The sequence below is a fragment of the Cupressus sempervirens genome, chromosome 5, assembly GCF_028749045.1.
Source record: "Cupressus sempervirens isolate cs-2001-9-10 chromosome 5, ASM2874904v1, whole genome shotgun sequence".
Classification (NCBI taxonomy): domain Eukaryota; kingdom Viridiplantae; phylum Streptophyta; class Pinopsida; order Cupressales; family Cupressaceae; genus Cupressus; species Cupressus sempervirens.
Window position 1 is genome coordinate 11,739,375 of NC_143122.1, and position 22,593 is coordinate 11,761,967.

At 34.8% G+C, this 22,593-nt stretch overlaps 1 protein-coding gene across 1 annotated transcript; it reads right to left on the minus strand.

Annotated features, from left to right (window-relative positions):
* Positions 1-10,363: 10,363 nt before the first annotated feature.
* Positions 10,364-11,050, minus strand: LOC149554355 (auxin-induced protein 15A-like). The gene has a single exon (XM_089833469.1). It carries the CDS (start codon positions 10,914-10,916, stop codon positions 10,521-10,523), a length of 396 nt encoding a protein of 131 aa, XP_089689595.1. The 5' UTR covers positions 10,917-11,050; the 3' UTR covers positions 10,364-10,520.
* Between the last annotated feature and the right edge of the window lie 11,543 nt (positions 11,051-22,593).

Genomic DNA, 22,593 nt, shown 5'->3' on the forward strand with positions numbered 1-22,593 from the left:
GTATTAGAGCTATAAGGAAAGATCATGGGCATGATAGTGAAAATGTTTGAGCATGTATGACTTAGAATGTGTGCAAGAAGATTAAGGGAGGGCATAGCTATAAGATTGTGCGAAGACTTTTTTGTCATTGTATTAAAGTAGATAAAGACCTCAGGCTATGAAGAGTGTTTGTGAGATTATATGGGCTGCAATATTTTGAAAAATATTTGAGCATATGTAATTTGGGCAATGATGTTTGCAAAAGATCGAGACAAAGAAATAAGAGAATTGAATTGATGCTTTGTAGATCTGATTGAAGCTAAAGTGTAGGTTCTGCTAAGAAGCTTACAAAGGAAGATTGAAGGTTTATAGATACTAAAGAAGATATATTTTGTGAAGTCCAAGAACAATGCCCATAACATATTTGTGTACAAAATTTATTTGTTCTAATTGATAAGGTTGCAAAGATGTTTAAAAAAGAGAATGAAAGTTTGATTTGCAAAAAAGATGTTTTGAATGATGAACAAAGACTGCTAGAAAAGTGTAATTCATATTTATTAGAGATTTTTAAAAAGTTTGCAAAGGGGAGATATGAATACTTATGTCGAATTGAGAATCTAGAAAAAGAATTAGAAAGTATTAATATGGAAAATGTTCAATTGAACAAAAAAATTTAATGTTATTTGATGAAATCAAGAAGGATAATGCTGATTTGGGTAAGAAAATAAAAGTTTTGGAAGAAGAAAAAAAATGTTGAAATCAAAGTCATCAATTTGTGATGTTGCTTGTAGCATAGAAGATTTGGTTTTTTCTCATGTTTTGTCAGTTGAAGATGAAGGTAAGTAGCCATCTATAGGTATGGATGGAATTTGTCCAAATAATGAAAAATATTGTTTTAAGAATAATATTGGCTTAAAGATTATGTAGAAAATGGATTTTCAAGGAAGTGGATTAGGAAAGAATGGGAAAGGAATGAAGGGTCCCATCAAACCCATTTGGAGGTAAACATTTGAAGGCCTTGTATTTGGTAAAAGAAAGAGATGTTGCTTGTGATAGATTAGATGTTGGTAGTTCTGCAGGTTCGAACAAATCACATTTGAGTAAGGAATGTGTTTCATGTTCCAATTGTAGCAGAGATGGACATACAAAGGATAAGTGTTGGGATTTTCATCCTTGTAGCATTTGTGGGTTGAAGAGTTGCAGTGAAGAGTCATGTTGGAATAGAGATTGCAGTGGACAATCTTTGAAAGGTTGTATATAGATTGATTATGGATGGATCAATGGATCCTACTAGAAGGAAGTGATAAGGATGTTGAGAAGGTTGTACAAACCTCAAATTCTACATGTCAGAAGTAATAGTGGTGGATTAGGGTTTAGATATGTGAGTGAAGTAGTCACTGACTACTTGTTCTGATTGGCACATGGATGTGTCATGAATCTTCTCTATTTTAGAAAAAGGAGGGAAAGACTAAACCTTGTGATCTCTCATGAAAGAGAGAAATTAATGAAGATATTAGTTGACTCTATTAGAAGTATCATGAGGGTCTAGAAGACTTTAGTGATGAGAATTTGCATGAGTCAAGTTTGGGTGTCCAAAGATTGAACTACAAGTCTTAGCATCAAGGGGGGATATGAAGATATTGACATCATCCATGCTAGGGTTTGCATGAATCACAAACTCTCAATTCATTGGTTATTAGGAAATTCACACATGTTCAAAATGAAAGAGATCATACATAATTCATCGAATGCATGATTATCAAATTTTTTACATAGTTTACTTTAAAAAACCATTCATTTCTATTTCTTGTAGGATATCTTTGTTTGCATGTAAAAAAGAAGTAGTTTCTATATTCCAAACTATTTTTACAAGCACTTGAGTTAGCCTTTAAACATCATAGAGAGGTTCAATAATAGTTAAACTTCACATTCTCCATTAGAGGATTTGCAGAATTAAGGAGTAGATTTAAAATTAAATTTTATAAATTAGAGAAATGTAATTATTTTGTATAGAACAATGAATGAACAAAATTATCTCTACTATAGCAGAGCTTGATCTCTATAAAACTTTTATTTTTCTTGTGTCAAAATTTTTTAGTATTATTGTGTACATTCTCTTTCCTCTATTTTAGATTTCAAAAAATTATATCAGAGCTCTCTTTATGGTGTGTTAATGTCTATAGCTTCTACAAGATTAAAGGTGCTAGGCATGCTCTCCAACCATTCATAGTATTTAGGTGTTCTCTACTAGTGATTCAATGACTGGAGGAAGCATGGGGTGAATCTATCTAAATCTTGTATTTTGTTGAGTAGTGGGAAGTGAACAAAAGGGTAATGGTTAAAGAAAGATAGAGGGATATGAAGTAGTTATTGGTTAAGATAGTGGTGGTGGCTAAAGGAGGGATTTTTTTGGTGCAAAAGGACCTAGTGTTGGGCATGAAGAAAGGAGAAGTGTAGACTATGGGTAGAGTCAAGCTGAATGAAACAAGGGAGGAAATCATGCAACAATGGAAGGTGTCTTGAGTCTAGCTTTGTATTGCTTTCAAAAATGTGTGCCTTTTTTTTAATAGGGCTAGTTGTTCATTGAACTTGGTCATGCCATAATTTGGTTTCTAGAATAGGTGGCTTGAGATAGTTTTTGGCTTGCAAGAAATGTAAGGGGTTATAGTTTTATCTCACTAGATGCCAATGATTTTGTACTCAAAAATTTGATTAATAAAATCTATTATCACCCAAGAAATAGATAAAATACATATTAATTATTAGTTTGTTTACTCATAGATCAATTATTCCTCATTAGTTGTGTAACGCCCCGCCAAGGGATCCAAAGAATCAACCTAAAGTTTCACTAAGTTTGGTAACATTTTTTTTTTTAAACATGAAAGTAACACCATTCATAACATAGTAGCGAAAGCAAAAGCAATATCCAACTGAAAGTAAACATAAACATGCATTCATAACAGGTTACATTCTTAAGGATCCCTTAACATTGAATCACATCTAAATTAACTAATATTAATTTCCATCTAATATTACACCCACATAAAATAATAATGAAAAGTCCAACGTTCTTAAATTACATCTCCGACTGCTCAATCATCCGTTGTACATGCCATAGGGTATGAAAAGCTTAAAAGAATATACATATGTATAAATAAAATATGTCATCATCCTTATTCTCATCCATGATACAAATGCTATAAGGTAAATGAAACCATATACCATACATGAACATCATCATAGAAGATATAAACATCCATCATAAAAGATAACCATATATCAAACATACTTAATTAAGTGCACGGTTCCTCCCAACTGTAAATAGCATCATTAGACCATCGTGGGCCCTAGCCATCCCTCCGTGCGTAACATCCCAAGTCACCAAAGAGATCATCAGTATTATCATAGTAAGAATGTCACTCTTAAAACATCCTATATCATATGCAAAAGGAAATCTAACATGCAAGTAAGGCATAAGATAACATCATCTAACATATACAAGAAACATACCAGTAAATAAAATCCATCATAAGATCCAAGAACAAAATGAAGATAGATGCCAACAAGAGAATGCATCAGCCATGGTGTCTTAGATGGATCTCATATGATAAGAGTGGAAAAAGAACTACCACCTAACCGTGTGGAACCTAAATGGTCCACTCCCACCGTGCTGAGGAGATAATCTCAAGTCCCAAGCTGGTTATCAAATCACATAGCAAAAACACTTTCTAAGTCAAGGAATCCTAAAAGTATACTAACTCAAAAGTTCCAATCATAAACCGACATCTAATCCCAGAGGCACAACAAAGAAATGTAGGAAACCTACTATGCAAGCGAGAAAGTGTCATCGTACAAATCGCGCTAGAGTTACCCTAGTAATCTCTCAATAGACCTCAGCCCCCTAGTGATCCCTATGAAGCCACTAGTATCCTCTCATACAGACGAGGCATACTACGAAATGCAAGGTTGTAACCAAGCATTCTCTCTACTCCCATCCTAGTTTGTACAAGCACTCGAGGCATGGGCAAGAACAAAGCAATTATTTTTTTAGGTTCATTTAATCCCCATTTAGTGTAAATGTTTTCACTTGTTAAAACAAATTACAATGAGTTACCTTGGCAGCCACTTAGGGCCCCAACCCCCATTGCAAGCCACTTCTTGGCACTACAAGTAGATAACCTACCCTAAGCTCATGGAATCATAAATCTCAAATCACCACAGTCCTATACAAGCGACTGTAAAAATACCAAAAGATAATCCACAATAAAAGCATCAAATCTCCATGAGCAACTTAAAAGCATCCATTAATAATCATGACCACAATAGTTCTCTATTGGCAACTGAAGGTATCACTGATAATCACAATATTCATTGGTTCTCAACAAGCAACCAAAAAGTATTTCAAAATAATACTAATCAAAGACTCCAAAATGGTTGAGTCAAAATATGTCACAACATGACATTATCAAGAAATAAATCACACTTCAGTCCCATCATGGTGATTGAAAAGTAATCCAAGGATAACAAATAGATGACTCAAAAATGGTTAAGTCAAGTGTCTCAGATACATACACCTCAGCTTCACTCAAGAAGACTGAAAAGCAATAACAATCAGTAAATACAAACATCTCATAGAGCATACCATCACATTACCATGGTTGGGTTTATAAAGAATCGAGATCAAAAGAGATCATCATGACATCACAATCATAACACCTGAGCCTCTGGTAGATGTCCTATAGCTGGTCAACACTAGTCAACCCGAAAACCCAAAACAAGAAGCATAGAGAAAACACAATGCAAGCACATGTTTTGATTTGCTAAAATCACATAGTTGAATTAAGTGTGGAGGTTTCAATTTCTGTTTCAAAGTATACATCAAGTGTATAAGGTTCTTCGTTTAAGTACAAGTCAACCCATCTATCCCCTTTGAATTACACATAGAATTATTCCTCTATTATTTTATAACAATTTTCTAAAATAATCAGAAGATAATTACTTGTCTATAACATTTGCATTCTTCCTCAAAATCAATGTCATCAATCAATTTCCCCAAAAGCATCTCCCAATATATAAATTTTAAGATTAAGACTTATCACCTTTCAATTAAGTGACCCACAAATTTCTTGAATTCGTTGTTATCGATTAAACAATTAAAACTCCATTATCAATTAAATTTAATTAATTCTAGAGAATTAAATTAACTATTAGCTATGTCAATAACTACATGATTATCAACTGATGATAATTTCATACATTGAGAGTCAACTATGTTTCATTCCATCAATGTTCAAATTAATACTTTAATAATAAGAAGTTATAATAAATCCCCCATACCAAATATTAATATCTCAAATAAATTCCTCCTATGTACGTTGATTGATAAATTAATTAATTATTCCCCTCCAGTTATTAACCAATTCAAATTGATTAATATCTTTTACAAAACTTCAATCATTAATTAATCTCCACTAAATTAAGTTTAATCAGTTAATTGATAACTATTTAAATCATTTATACTATTATTTATTAATAATTTGTTAGACCCAACAAGCATTAATAAATAATAAACTCATCAAAATTATTATTAATCGATCTAGAGAAATCTTCCATAAACTTCATTAGTTAATATTTAACTAACTCTTAACACCATTAAGGTATATCAATAATTTATTTAATAATACATAACGTATTAATAATAAGATAATAATTCAGATCATAGCAATGTTATAATATAACAGCGACTTTTATAATGCATTAACCTTAGTATATTGAACAGTATATTTTCATTGAATAGTAACTATAATAATAATAATAATAAAAATTTAAATAATAATGTCACATTACACAACCTAAACAATAATATTATCAATCTTAATAATGTTATTAAAACTTTTTAATAAATTTAATAAAATTTATAATATTTAATATTTAATATTTAATAATATTTAATAAAGTTAATTATGAAAATCGAATCAAACAAAAGTCAATTTCATATCTTATATAACATAACATAAAAAATTATATTAAAAAAAAAATTGAATGATGATGTCGACGTTTGCTTTAAAAAGAACCCCGCCACCTATGGCCAGCGCCTGCCGTCGCAGGGCCTGTGACGGCTGTCGTAGTACCTACAACTGTAATTATAGTACCACAACCTGCAAAATGTGACCATGGGGTACCGGGGGGGGGGTACATCCTGCCCCTCCCATATATATATAATTTTTTTTTAATCATTTTTTTTTAAAAACATTTTTTGTTTCCAAACAAAGCAATTCAAATTTTTATAAAATTTCTTCTATTGTGATTTTAATGCACATCGTTTAACTATATATGTATATATGTATTTATGTATATATATGTGTATGTATATATATGTATGTATGTATATATATACATATATATATATATGTATATATACATATATATGTATATATACATATATACATATATATGTATATATACATATATATATATACATATATACATATATATGTATATATACGTATATATATACATACATACATACATACATACATACATACATACATACATACATACATACATACATATATATATATATATATATATATACACATACATACATACATACATACATACATACATGTATGTATGTATATGTATGCAGATTTTTATATCTCAAAATAATTGTCCTCTAAATTCACCCATTAATTTTTTTAAAATAGGTTTGTCCATACACATCTGAAAACCCTAGCCTCATAGTTTCCTCAGATCTACACATATGAAAATTTCTTATATAGAATTTAACTACCCATAACAAATGCATACAACCAAGATATGAAAATCCTCATAAAGCATTAAGAAGACAAGAAGAAGACAGGATGTGCAAGAAACGAAATATCATATGCGAAAATCACAAGTGTCTACCTGGACACTAATGCTAAATCACTTCTCATCAGAATCCACAGAGCAAGCTCCTTCCTTCTCCCACATTCTCGGGTCCTCCAAATGCGCTCTCCGAATGCCCTCCCTAAGCTTCTAGGAGTGCATGAATATAAAGAACTCTCAGGAAGCACCTAGAATGTCTCTAGAAACAACCAGAAGGTGTTGACAACTAAGCACAAGTCTTTTCCAACCTTCTAGATGAGTCATAAGGTTGTAGGCACCATGTGCTTAATTTGTGCGCTAACTCCTGAGTTGTTGACAACATGTGCATATTCAGAGTGCAAACTCTCATGTTGTCAACATGACAACTCCCCAGAGCTCGCATACTCCTATGTGAATAAATATTAAAATAATGCACATTAATTTATTTAATATTTGCTTTACTCTTTCCAATTTAATTTATTAATTTTTATGCACTCACTTTAATAACTCCACTTCTTTTATCTTAATATATTTATCTTTTAATCACATGCAGACATCATGCAATCTAGAATCTCTTAATAATTTTAATATCTTTTCCACTTTTAAATTCATTTTCGAAACTTAATTGATAAAATATTTATTAACTTAAATAAATATTATCACATTTCAACTTTAAAATTATAAATTTTATCTTCAAATTCAATTATTTTATTTAATTAATTTTCCAATTAATTAAATAAAATAAATATTAAAATATCATATTAATTTTCCATTAAATTAAACCATTAATTAAATCTTTTAATTAGGCTTAATTAATAGAAAATACACCAAAGACTCATAAAGTAAAATACGAAAAACCCATTATAGCAAAACACATACAAAATCAAACCAAAAGGGTTAATATCATGAATTACATCATCCGATGTATTCAGAAGGTACTCAACTTAGATACTTGTCCCAATTTCCAATTAGGACAAATGGCTTAAAGGGTTGGAATTTGGACCTGAGAATTTATCTCCCCTCTCTTACCATTGAGATAGTGCGATTGGGTACGCTCATCTTGGCAATTCAGGAAAGTCGATACCTGGTACTTGCAACCTACATAAAATCCATGCATGTACATACACAATATATACTAAGCTAAACAAACAATGGCAGGAAGTGGTGCATCATGTAGATCCTGACTAGCAGGTGACTACGACTCCCTTCCTTAACCACATCAGAAACACCATACATAAGAAACAAACACACACACCGTACACATGCAAGTATGGGGTAAGTATCCATAAGAAAACACATATGACAATAAATCATCTAACTAATAATCATTAATAACTGTAAACACTGTAATAATCATCATGCATACATGAGATATAGAATACCAAATGATCACATCATATAATAAACTGAATCTGAAACGATATCTGATAATCTCAAAAAAATGTTACTAATAGTCATCACAAAACTAGTCTAACAGAGTTCTTCCATGATAACAAAAATGCGAACTAGGGGCAGGCACTACAAGTTGTGTTACTTCTCAATTCAATAATTTATATTGTTAGGAAAGATACTAGCGAAAATGCCTTCCAAATGTTGATTTACAGGGGAAATTATATAAAGATCAAATCTACTAAGATGCATAGGAAAAATAAGAACAAAAATAAAGGAACACACAATATAAAACACATCAGACCAAGATTTATGTGGGAAAACCTTTTGAGAAAAACCCACTAGCCAAGAACTAGAGTGTCACCCTGTGTATTATAGTTACCAATACATTACATACAAATAATAGACTTAGGCTTAGATTGCCTTTACAATCAATCCCATTTCTACCACTATGATACTATTCTTTAGGCTCACAGCCTCAGTCTTCACAACCCCTACAACAATACAATCATTGCTGTCAACTGTAGACTTAGCACTCTTTATCAATGAATCTCGCATAGATTTATACACTATACAATTCATTATGGAATTTGATATGTCAACTGTCACATAACATAACCAGCTAACCAACTCTGCTTCACACCACAACTATCACTATACTGGAAACATCCATGTACCCATGCCCATCATACTTGTGCTTGTTGTATAGATCTATGCTCATACTCAGAACCCTACGATACCATGGTCATACTCGACACTATTCTCTCATGCTCTCGTGCTTGGCATCCACTCCAGCCGCATGACATCAGTCCACTTACCTCTAGTCTACCCTATATGCAACATCACCATACTACACTTGTATCGTACTGCACCATAATCCACTGCATATGGTATGGGAGAGCTCACCATACAAGAGAGTTCACTGTATGGGAGGCACCGTACAGAGTACTCTGTCAACTCAACATATATGAGTTAATAATTTTTTTTACACAAATAATATGGATAATACCAATTCTTAATTATTACTTATATGTGTGTATATATGTATGTGTCTATTTGTGTGTGTGTGTGTGTATGGATGTATGTCTATATGTGTATATATGTATATGTATATGTGTGTGAGTGATATTATTTTCTTTGATTTAACTTTAGTGGATCTTTGAATATAGATTGAATGAAATCTTTCAACTCATCAATATTATTAGTTCTTAGCACAAAAAATTTCTAAAACTATCATGTCACAATTATATATTAGCAATTTCATATATTTATATCAATAATATAAATATTTTCTCTTTCTTTTTCTTTATAACTATTAAGAACATCCATGGCTAAAAATAAAATTACACCTCTTTCCTCTTCTTAGTAAATCTTATTTAGCAATGAAATAAATAAAAAGTAAGTATGGTACTAGTGATAAAATCATTCTTCAACAAGCCTCCACCAATCAAAATACTAATATGCATGACCTTTTGAAAGTCTTATTGAATGAATGTAATTGAACTTAGAACAACCAATTTATTCTCTCAACACCTTGATTGTGCACTTTTGTCTAAATATCTTGTCTCTCGTATTATTCACAACCATGTTGCTCACTTCTAGCTTTCGCTTGTTTCTCACACATGATCACTCGCTTCTATTAATCTCATGCGAGTTCTTCACTTGTGATTTGTCACATCACCTAGTTAGTTTATCACACAATCGTCACCTCCATGCCTCCTTTACACAACATCTCATCTGCAATATTTCCTACCCTACTCTTAATCTATTCCCTTCATTTTCCCCTTTCACCTTTTCTTAATCTAATTCCATAACTTCTTTTAAACTTTTTCTCACTATTCCTTAATGTCTATGTATCCTTTTTATGAACACCTACATTTTTCTACTGACACTTCAACAAACAGTTATTTTAAAATGTTACATCTATAAGAAATAAATTAGATTCAGAAAATTATATAATTTCAACTGTTTAACACTTTTTAAGTCAAACATATTTAAGTCATTTTTAAACAGCAAGAAACTCTGATATATCTATAACAGAAAGGATTAGAAAACCTTCTTATATGCCACACTGCAGAATAGTTTAGGACATTACATCTAAAGAGATATTAACAAAAAGTTAAGAGGAGAGAGTCGAAGAAGAATATGCAGTCGATTGAAGAGTTTGTAGATTTTTGATCTTCTATAAAAATTCTATATATATTACAATTAATTCTTATTATGTCACAAAATGCCTTTCCGGTGGCATGTTTCTGTTGAGGGAGGAATGAAAATGAGCTCATCCACTTTCACCTCTTGTAATTCTACACCCGTTTCCCCAACATGGACATCACGTCCTGAAAAGCGACCTCATCACAGGGAATCATAAGTCCCATCTGGTGACCAAACCCATACTCTTCCTCAGCTTTATCTAGTAGCTCCCTGAAAAGAGGATGGTTTAAATACTTAGTGGGGATAATGTACCTACATTGTTCGTTACCAACATACACTGCACAATGTCCCTTTGGGACGTCAGCAGCGAAGGCACCGCACAACCTGCTCAAGAACTCATCTCTTGAACTCGAACTCGTCTGCCTTGTCCTCTTTGAAGAAACAACAGATCCATCCTCCTTCACCTTCATGGAATTGGAATACCCACTCAGAGCTCTTATTATTCGCTTCACAATGAGGACTTGGGGGTTTCCCTTGCTCCTTGCCATTGCAGACCTGTTAATCAAGGCAAATGGAATTTTTTCACAAGTACAGCCGAGATAAGAGAAAGCAGAAGAAGAGAGAATGCTTTGTGAGTAAAGGGAAGAACATGTCGAGTATATATGGTGTTGAAAATTGAGACAAACCATTCGTCCAATTGCCACCGGCTCTAATTAAAGATGAACACAATATGATAAGAAGTTTGGGGCTATCGTTGAGACAATTAAAGCAGTACCGATTGGCCGTGTAGATTCTGCACACAGTCGCTTTCTATGGTGGGCATCTCAGTCGTTCTGACCTCAAATCAAGGATTCAAATCTTAATTGAATAGCCAAAGTGTAGCCTCACTTGCAGACAAATTAGTTTTTCCGTCTCTTTACATTAATAAAGAACTTGATTGAAAAAGACAGCGGATGAGATGTTAATTGTGTATATTCTCCCCCATACGAAGACATCCACTGACAACCGTCAAAATTGCAATATAGTTTTGTAAACTTATTTTCATATTTTCGCTTTGGGAAGCCTGGAAAAGCAACAGAAATTACATCGTTTAAAGCAGTTTCGCGCTAACAAATACTCCCAACTAGGCCTTGTGACTAAGTTTTAAAGGGTGCCGAAAGCTTTTAGATTTTCAAAATTCATATAAATGCTATAGTAGTTTCTCCGTAGTCTATTAGTTTTATTATTAAAAAATAAAAGAGCTTACTCTTTTCTTATTTTTTATTTTTTCTTTTCTTTTCTTTGTTTTTTTTGTGATGAATAAACTTTTTCTATTAATTATAATTTAAAGATACACATTCACAAAAAAAAGGTTTGAGGGATATAAGATCACCCTGCGAGTTCAAATAGTACAAGACCAGATTAACAATTATTCATAAAAAAAAAATATAAGTAAAAAACAGAAAGCCCTTAGGCTGCAAGAGTAGTGTCAGTCGAGGGTGGGTATTTATCATCAAAACCCCAAAAGTCTTTAGGGTTGGTGGTTGGCTTAGGGGGAGCCCAACCATCATCAACATCTTTATCTCCCTCCTATTTAGGTGGAGAAATAACTAAGTCCAATCAAGGGAAAACCCATTTGGGGTCACGTTGTGTAGATGACCAACCCACATCAGGGGCAACATGAGGAGGCACCAGGGACCAGCTCGAGCCCAACCTCTGTGGAGGCAAGGCCGAGCAGTGACGACCACCAAAACCATTGGGAGAGCGATGATGAGGCTGAGATTGGGGAGTATACGAGCGGTGTGTAGATTTGCTACAGCCTCACTGATGACTACAAGGAGTGTAGTCATCGAATAAAGCATTTGAAGGCATATGGGCAACCGTATATGGCGCATTTCTCCAATGAGCTAATAACTCCTGCAGGTGAGCCACCTCTAGTGTAATCTGTATCATGACATTATTACATATATGCATGCTTTAGAGTACATAGAAACATGAATATCAAGAAAGCTGTGAGAGAATAAAACAATATTATGGTCCTTCCAAATAGGAAACAAAATGTCCATTTAAAAAGAATGCCAAATTTGGACATATCTAAAAGGAAGCGTAGGTAGATCTCCCAACACAACCATATGCCAAGTGAAATCCTCTGGATGAAAAGTCTTGAAAAAGTCACAGACCTAGAGCCAATATTTCTAGGCTCTTCTGTAGAACCAAAAAATGTGTAGGAAGCTCTTGGGCTGGCCACAAAAAGGGCATCTAGGATCCAGGACTCCTAGATGCCAGAGACGAGGGCCTAAAGGCAAGCCCTAAAAGAGGAGGCACTAGGCAAAGTGAGCAATCTTTAGCTCTATAATGGAATGCTAGATAGTTGTAAATCTATTACTCCAAGTCTTATAGGAAGAATGCAAATGCTAGCATTGATTAAGAGTATCAACCATCGGAAGATGGGGCACTAGCCACCGATACCCTAGCTTGAGCTTGCAACTAGTCATAGGAGTGGTAGGATACCACTTCCAATCTTTCCACCATGGGCAAGATGAGTAAATACCACACTTGTGTAACAAATTGGGAGGCACAGTAAAAACTAGAAGATCAACTATCTATTGATCTACATGGATAGGCATAAATTGCACTTGTAGGTCCTCCCATGAGTGAAGGCTCAAAGTAACCTGGGAAAATAAATCCTTGGGAGTTTTGATACCCCTTCGAAACAAGAGTAGAGAACTAGCTCCTTGTATCTTAGCTAAAGGAATAGCTTGAGCAACAAACAAGGGAGACCGCCAAAGGTTTTGTTGGTTCATTGAGAAGCCATCTCTAAACCCTTTACCTTCCTAGTGAAGCCAAGGTTTAAGGGCTTCCCAGGCATTCCAAATGCTCTTAACAACAAAAGTACCCTAAATTTGAATAGGTTTAGGAGTCAAAAGAAGGGTCTAAAAGTGAATCCCCTTCTAGTTAGGTTGGTTAACCAAAAAGCTTGAAGAAATGTAGTGCCGTAACAGAATTTTCTAGGCCTCATCTCCAGTGAGGGCCCAGATGACTCACTTTGCACAAAGGGCAATCCCCTACTTGCAAGTAGAAAGTAGCCCAAGCCCACTAGAATCTTTGGGCAAATAACAATAATCCTAGGCCGCTCTATGAAAGTCATGATGCACAACATCAGAGGCCTAGAGAAAATCCCAGAGGAGATGCTTGAGCTTGAGGTATGAAGCTTTGGAAGGGGCCCAATAGGAAGAGTAGTAGACATGCATAGCACTTTAGAACAAATTTGAAACTTTCCCGCAAGGGAGAGTGGCATAGTGATCCAATATTCCATCTTCTTCTCAATCTACGTTAGAACATCATTCCACAACTCCACCAAGGAGGCTTGAAAAGAAAAGGGAATGCCTAAGAACTTAAAAACTTCTCCATGTTGTGCCCATTTTGACCCATACTAGTGCAACCACAGAGGGCCTGACAAGAAAGATTGCTTGTAACAAAGGATTTGTTGGAATATTCAAATATGGAAAGAGTACATATTAGAGGGGGGGGGGAGGTGAATCATAAGTATCATACTTTAGCCAATAAAACTTTTAACTGAAAGTAAATTGCATGCATGTAAATACATCAAATAAGCATATAACTAAACACATGCATCAATAACTTATAACACTGAAATTTGGTAACCCAGAAACACTCCAGGAATAAGAAGGTAAAACTGGGGTGGGGATGATACCCACAAAAATTACTGTAGCAATATTGTTCAACCACTTCTGATAGTTTGCCCTGTTAAAGGCTTTATACTGTGTTAATAGTGACCTGGTTAGAAGATTTCAAACACTTAACATGAGGTGTTACCCTGTTAAAGGATTTAATCACCTAGTTAAAGGATTTATCAAAATAGCTGTTAAGCTAACCTATCACCATAGGATTTTCATTCTAATACAATTGCTAGAGAGTATTAGGTATCATGAACCTGACTGATTACAATCCTTGATTACTGATTGCAGGCACCTGTTTTGCTTTCTCTTATCTTGATCCCTTTTTTTTAAAATTTGATTATCCTTGCTTCTGAAAATAAAATTCCTTTCAAACCCTTGTATGTCTTCTCATACCTCTCATCTCCTCTACAATGAAATTTTGTCTTCCTTATAAAGACATTTGAAACTTTAGGGTTAGGTATGGATCTACGATCCATATTCAATCTTCATTTTTTGCTCAATACTTATCTTTTGCTGATTGGTTGCATGCCTTTAGCATTTTTGTTATTGGCTGCATGCAAATTTCATAGGAAAAATAAAAGATTCGATGTCATCATTAAATCCTTTGAGATTTACCTTATGTCGGCTGTAAAAACTATTTGCATCATAGTTTGTGCAATTACAAACTCTTATGCTGATCTATTGAGTTACTCGGCTCCTGAAGTATTGCTAATACTCGGCACCTGTTAACACTCGGCACCTTGTATTGCTCGAAACTTGTTAACACTTGGCACTTGTTAACACTCGATATTTGATCTTCAATTGGGATCTGATCTTCACTCGGTATCTAATAACTACTCGGTATTTGATCTTCACTCGGTGTCTAATCTTTACTCGATATCTGATAACTACTCGGCACATGAAGATCACTCGGCATGCATGATGTACTCGACATCCAATGTGGAATATGTTTAAGTGTGTTGGTACTCAAGTGTCAAAAACCATTATGAGGTTAACAATCTCCCCCTTTGACATGAGTGACAAAAACACTTAACTGACCTTATAAGTACATTTACTAATCTGATTGATATATATAGAGTTTTTAAAGAAAACTTGATCAAAATTTGTGACTTAAAATCTTACAATATATACCTCAAAAATTTTGAAACTCCCCTTGAGTTGATTGAGTTGATTGTGCCTTTTCTGTATAACAAGCTCCTCCTTTGTATCTGTTCTCCCCCATTAATCTGTATCACCCCCTCTATATCTCCCCCTTTTTGATACTTATGTCAAAGAATGTTTAAGGGTTAAGACCATATTTAGCCAAAAATGTGCTATTTACCTCCATAATCATTCTGAGAGCTGCATCCCAATTGTTCAAGGCGATTTCTAGTGACTTATGCTGGATAGTGTTGGGTGATGCGGATCGCTCCCTTGCCCACAAGTAGTTAATTATGTGGTGTTCCATGTTCACTAACAGTCATGGCTTTTGGTGCAACGGTAAATGGGCCCAACAATTGGTATCAGAGCTTGGTTTTGGCCTGGTCATGGGTTCAAATCTCCCTGGTGCCTTCCTGACCTACATAAGCACCTGGTATGCGCGTCGAGGGGGAGATTGTTGGGTGATGCAATGCGCTCCCCTGCCCACAGGTGGTTAATTATGTGGTGTTCCATGTTCACTAACAGTCATGGCTTTTGGTGCAACGGTAAATGGGCCCAACAGATAGCAGTCTCGGCAACAAGATGAATAAGTCCATCTAATGTAGAAAGATTTGAGTCTTTCTTGAGAACATTTTCAGCATATACTTGCTCTTTATGGAGTATCTCTAAATGTGGGGTAATGGAGGACTGGAGCTGTATTAATTTTGCCTTGATATTAGCCTCATCTACGATTAAGACAGCTATTTCTTTGTGAGTGTGAAGCGATTGAGCAAAATGCTTCTCACTTTGAGCTGGATCGCTTGGTAGTTGAATGCTTGAAATGTTTAAATTTCTTTCCAAGCTCAGTATCTTTTGGCTTGTTTCTTGTGTGAAGTATGAAAAATCACACAACTTTTTGTACAGTGAGAATATATTCTCAAGTACCTTCTTCACTTTATCAATAAGCTTTGCCAATTCAACTTGTGAAAGTGTAATTTGTCTTGATATTTTCTCATTCACTTTCCCTTGAAATTTTCTTTCTGACCATTCCATAAGTTTTGTATTGGTTTCTAGGTCTTCATTTGTCACCTGGTCAACAATATCTGTTAATTTCTCTGTGATATGCTTTGACTCATCCGGTGATTAAAAACTGAAGGCATCCATAAAGATGTCCTTTATCTCATAAAGTGTTTGCTTATGTTTATACTCCTTCCTGAGTATTTCCTGTCTTTTTCTTCTATTCAGTGCATCCTGTACCTCATTGATTTGATCAATGGTTATTGATTTTGAGTCATAGCTCGGTATGACTATCTCCTCATCTAATTCAAGGTCTCCATAGTGAAGTACCCTTGCAACTCTGGTAGTACTAGATGATGGTACAAAAATTTGCAATGGTTGGTGTGAAGGAGTTCCTGAGGTAGGCAAATTTATTAATGTTTAAATTCCCTCCTGTTCTTTAGGGGTTTTCATTGTTTCCTCCTCCTTCTGTCTATCATGATCAATTATTGTAATTTGTGGAAGTGCACCTTGTGTTTGTGCTATAGGATCAGATGTAATAGTCTGTCCTATTTGTTCTGTACCTTTTTCTACATCTGGACTTTGCTTTTGTCTTGCGACATCAATTATGCTTGTTGGTATTTCGAATTGACTACTGGTAGTTGTGATAGAAGGTGGTTCTTGTGTATTCACCTTATCTTTAACTATATTTTCTACTAGTTTCTGTAACTCATCTATACTGACCAATACTGGATCTGTACACAATATTGCTTGTTGTGTTGATTGGTCAAGAATTCTTTTAAGATCTTCTGCAGTTAATGGATTGATATTCTGACCAGAAGTATTAGGAACATCAGTAATCATCACAGTTTTTGCAGGTGAGATGGATGCTTGTGGAGGGCTAGGAGGTGGCAATTGTGTGTCTTGCACACTCTGTTCTGGTTGTTGCTCTTGGTCAGCTGTTGCCATTTTGTCCTGTTTTTGTGTCTCTTCCTCCTCTCCATCTTTCTTTTCTTCTTCTCTTTTCTTTTCCTCTTCTTCTTTCCTCTCTTCTTTTCTTCTCTTTTCTTCTTCTTCTTTCCTTTTTCTCCTCTCCTCTATTGGTACAATAGCTTCTTCCTTGTATTCTTCCTCAAGAAAATATTCAATCCTTTTGTACAAATTCTTCCATGATTTCATTGTTCTTTGAACAATCTCTTCCATTCTATTTTGGAGTATGAAGAATGCCCTGTATTTAGGTGTGAACTTGTTATTGTGCCTTTTGACTGCTTTGCTAACTTGTTCTCTAGTTAAATCTAGCAATACACTGGCTAGGGTTGATTCCCTCATCTCCTTCTCCATTTTCAAACAAAAATGCCATCTGTCTTCTACAATTTTTGACAGTTCTTTTGGCAATTGACCATCTATTTCAAGTGGAGTGTACTTGAATTGTGCCATCATTCCATACACTATTTCTTCTATCTTATTTTGTTCTTCTTTATTAAATTTAATAAAATCAACTTTATTTAAATTATTCAAGTCACCACTTGCAATCTTTTTACATAAGATATCGATTGATGAATTGCTTACCTTTTCAGTTTGCTCTTCTTCATCAGTGTCAGGTTGAGCCACATACCTTCTTCTTTTCCTCGACTCTTCCTGTGATTCCATGACTTGTTTCTTCTTGGTAACTTCCTCTTTAGCCTTTTGAGTAGAGACTCTTGTTGATGCTCGTGTTGTTGGCTTTTGAGGTGATCGAGTGGCAGCTTTCTTTGTTCTAGGCTTATCTGAAGACTGTTCTGTTGCCTTTCTCTTCTTTAGCTCGACTTCAGTTGGTGCTTCCTTGGCTTCTTCTTCCTCTACACCTTCCTCCTTGTCTTCTCCAAGACCTTGAGTTAGTTCCATTGGCCCTTGTTCCTGTTCGTCTTCATCAACATTGTCATCATCTTCTTCTTCTGCCTCAGCCTCAATTTCCTTGCCAAACTTCTTCTTAATCTTCTTGATTAATTTATCTTTCTTCTTCAATGTAGAAGTAGTTTTTAATTCCATATTTATCTTAGATCTTACCACATCATAAGTGCCAAAATGTGGTGCACTTTTATCTGCTTCTTCTGCCAATAATGCAATTATTGCTGCTGATGCCTCATCAATATTAATTTCGTATCCAAATGGCCATAGCCATCTTACTTAGTCATCTTACTCTTGGTATTACTGCTTGAATGTAGGTAAAATCAATGTCAACTAAGAAACATATATCATTAGTATGCTTTTCCACTAATGAAGCTAGTATCCTTGACCTTTGCTTCATGGATTTCTTGAAATCCTCAAAATAGCTTGTCATCAAAGTATCAAAATTTTCTCCCATTTACTCTATATATTCATTAATTTGTGCAATGATGGTTCTATCATTCCTCCATGCTACTTTACCAAAAGAATGAAATTCATTCTGTACATAAAATAATATGCAAACTAGGATTGCTCCAAATTTGCATTGTGTGTCCTTTGTTCTTCTTATGGCAGCTAGGTTTTCATTGATCTATTGCAATTGTAGTTCTGCAAGATCATAAGTATGATCCTTTTTCACCAATTTGTAGCCCACATCTACTGCATTGCATGGTACACTGTTGAGTCTACTGGATTGATAGAATTTATGGGCAATGACTCTAACAACAAACTCAACTAGAGGATCCTATATGGTATGAATTGTCATTCCTCTTTTTTTCCATTGTGCACCGGTATTCCTTTCAATGACATCCTTTGATTCACTTCTTAGGGTTTTGTACCGATCTAGGGTTGGGTACCCTGTTACTTTATGTATAATTTCCTTTGTCAGTTTGATGGGCATATCTTCTAACCACAAGTTTCCACCATGGATTCTGCTCAATACAAGTCTAACCCATTCAGTTTTGAATACGGTGGGAAAACTTAAAACTCGGGTCAAACCCTTTCTTTCTACGATTTTGAATTCTTCTTTCAGTACTCCATCTACACACAATTTATCATATGCTTGTCTAATTTTCGTAACTCCTAGGGCTCCTATCTTGCAATTGTAACATTTCCTCACATCTTGAACCATTACAACTTTTGGGGGAATGTGGGAGAGAGCTCTGGCTGGGTCATTTTTGTAGGCCACTTCGGGAATAGGGTAGAAATCAGGTTGCTTCACCTCATTTGAAAGTAATTGGACTTCAAATGACTCTTTTTCCTCGACTTTCTTTGAACTTGACGCCATTTTTGTAAACTAGGGTTTATACAACAAATGGGTATGAAACTACGTAGCTCGGCACAAATGAAAATACCTTTAGATCGATGAAAAATGTGTTGAATGTGGTTGCAATTTGCTTGAAACACTAGATTCTTGCTATGAAGTCACTCAGCTCTCTTTCTTCTCCTTTGCTTCTTGATCGCGATGCGAAAAACTGATTGAAATCGCGATAATATACCCTAATTTCATCGCATTGAATGCTCAACTGCCAACTCGGCTTCTGAATAAATTTTGACCTAACTCAGCTTCCACTATACTTCCACTTTTCTCGGCTTCCTTTGGAGTTTTCAACTCGGCATTAGTTATCAGCTCGGTCGCTATTGGGAGCTCAGCATCTATTTTAACTCGGCATCCAAAGATAGCTCGACAACAACATTTAGTTTTTGTTTTGACATCTTGTTTCATGTAGATTTATACCTTGCTTAGCTTCTTTGTCTTGGGACTGATGTGTGATATAGATTTGTATATCAGTCCTGTGTACTTCTCATGCTTAGTTTGATGAAGTGTGATCACTTGACCCATTGGGTGAAGTGATCCCTCCACTTGATGTGTTGCACTCTTCCTTGTTTTTCCAAGTCTTATTCATTTGCCCTCTTATCTTTTTAATATCAATCTTTTGTTTTCCTTTGTTATCTTCAGTCTTGGGTGCCTTTGATCTTGTAGGGCAGTTTCTGCTAATAAGACCAGTTTTCAAACAACTTAAGCATGTAGTTTGATTCAACCATCTTTTGTAGTTTTCTCTGAAATGTGTTCTTATGCAGTTTTTTGGTATATGTCCATATTCTTGGCAATAGTGACAACTGTACCTAGTGTTGTAATCCCAATGATAATGACTTTTATTCCCTTCTATTTTTTTTGGATGATTTGATGTCCACATAGGTTTTGATCTGCATTCAAATGTCCTATGTCCATACTTTTTGCAATTATAACAATGTCCATCAAATCTCTGAGTCCTTGTGACATTGGATCTACAATTTTGTGTCATATGTCCTTGCATGTTGCACTTGTGACAAAAACTTTTGGGTATGTTTGATTGATTGAATCTTCTACTCTTGCACACATTAGATATATGTCCCTTCTTATTACAATAATGACAAGTGGGTTTTGAATTCTTACCTTTGTCACTTCTTTTTTCAGCACTTTTTGATGATTCTCCAACTTCAGTGCTATTGTATCCTAGTCCTGATGTATCATGGGCAGATTTTGGTGATTTCAGCAATTGTTCAAAATACTTGATGGCTTCACTTGATTTATTGAGATTCTTTGCTACCTCTTTTTCTCTGTTCAATTAATTTTGTATTTGTTCATTCTGCATCTTCAAGGTGGAGATCTCAATATATTTTACATTGAGTTCATGATGAAGGTTCATCATTTGGGCAAGTGTATCCATCTGCATGTTTGAGATCCTTGTTAGTTCAGTACATTTTTCTTCAAGTCTGTTTGCAAGATTTCTTTTATCATTTTCCAACATCACTTTGTCTTCAACTGCTCTTTTCTTGTGTTCAGTAATTTCACATATCATTATGGCCTGTGATTCATGTTCCATCTTGAGAGATCTTATCTCATCTACTTGAATTTTATTTTTCCCCATCAGTTATGCTATTGCTGCATCAAACTCGTTAGTGTGTCCACTGGAAAATATGTTGGTGGTATCAATCTCCTTGTAGTGTATATCATTTTCAGCTATGGCTAGATCCTTCCTCTTTTTTAATGAGTTTCTCAACTTGTTTCTGAATTCTTCCAAGCTATACAAAGCAAGTTGCACATCTATCACCTGATTTTCAATAATCTTTCCAAGTTTGAAAGCTTCCATCTTTAGATCTTTTCCTCCAAGCTGTTAGGCTTTTCTTTGTGAGAACTTGGATTAGCTCTGATACCAATTGTTGGAATATTCAAATATGGAAAGAGTACTTATGAGAGGGGGGGGTTGGGGTGAATCATAAGTATCATACTTTAGCCAATAAAACTTTTAACTAAAAGTAAATTGCATGCATGTAAATGCATCAAATAAGCATATAACTAAACACATGCATCAATAACTTATAACACTGGAATTTGGTAACCCAGAAACCCTCCAGGAATAAGAAGGTAAAACTGGGGTGGGGATGATACCCACAAAAATTACTGCAACAATATTGTTCAACCACTTCTGATGGTTTTCCCTGTTAAAGGCTTTACACTGTGTTAATAGTGACCTGGTTAGAGGATTTCAAACACTTAACATGAAGTGTTACCCTGTTAAAAGATTTAATCACCTAGTTAAAGGATTTATGAAATAGTTGTTAAGCTAACCTATCACCATAGGATTTTCATTCTAATACAATTGCTAGAGAGTATTAGGTATCATGAACCTGACTGATTACAATCCTTGATTGCTAATTGTAGGCACCTGTTCTGCTTTCTCTTATCTTGATCCCTTTTTTTTTTTATCTGATTATCCTTGCTTTTGAAAATAAAATTCCTTGCAAACCCTTGTATGTCTTCTCATACCTCTCATCTCCTCTACAATGAAATTTTATCTTCCTTATAAAGACATTTGAAACTTTAGGGTTAGGTATGGATCTACAATCCATATTCAATCTTCATTTTTCACTCAATACTTATCTTTTGCTGATTGGTTGCATGCCTTTAGCATTTTTCTTATTGGCTGCATGCAAATTTCATAGGAAAAATAAAAGATTTGATCTCATCATTAAATCCTTCGAGATTTACCTTATGTCAGCTGTAAAAATTGTTTGCATCATAGTTTGTGCAATTACAAACTCTTATGCTGATCTACTGAGTTACTCGGCTCTTGAAGTATTGCTAATACTCGGCACATGCTATTTCCTGGATAGCTTGGCACCTTAACAAAATTGTATTACTCGGCACCTATTAACATTCGGCACCTTGTATTGCTCGGCACTTGTTAACACTCGGCACTTGTTAACACTCGGTATCTGATCTTCACTCAGTATCTGATCTTCACTCGATATCTGATCTTCACTCGGTATCTGATAACTACTCGGTATCTGATCTTCACTCGGTGTCTGATCTTTACTCGGTATCTGATAACTACTTGGCACATGAAGATCACTCAGCATGCAGGATGTACTCAACATCCAATGTGGAATATGTTTAAGTGTGTTGGTACTCAAGTGTCAAAAACCATTATGAGGTTAACAGGGTTTTATGCCATTGAATAGA

Coding starts and splice junctions, on each gene's coding strand:
- LOC149554355 (XM_089833469.1), bottom strand. CDS start 10,916: ATGGCAAGGAGCAAGGGAAACCCCCAAGTCCTCATTGTGAAGCGAATA.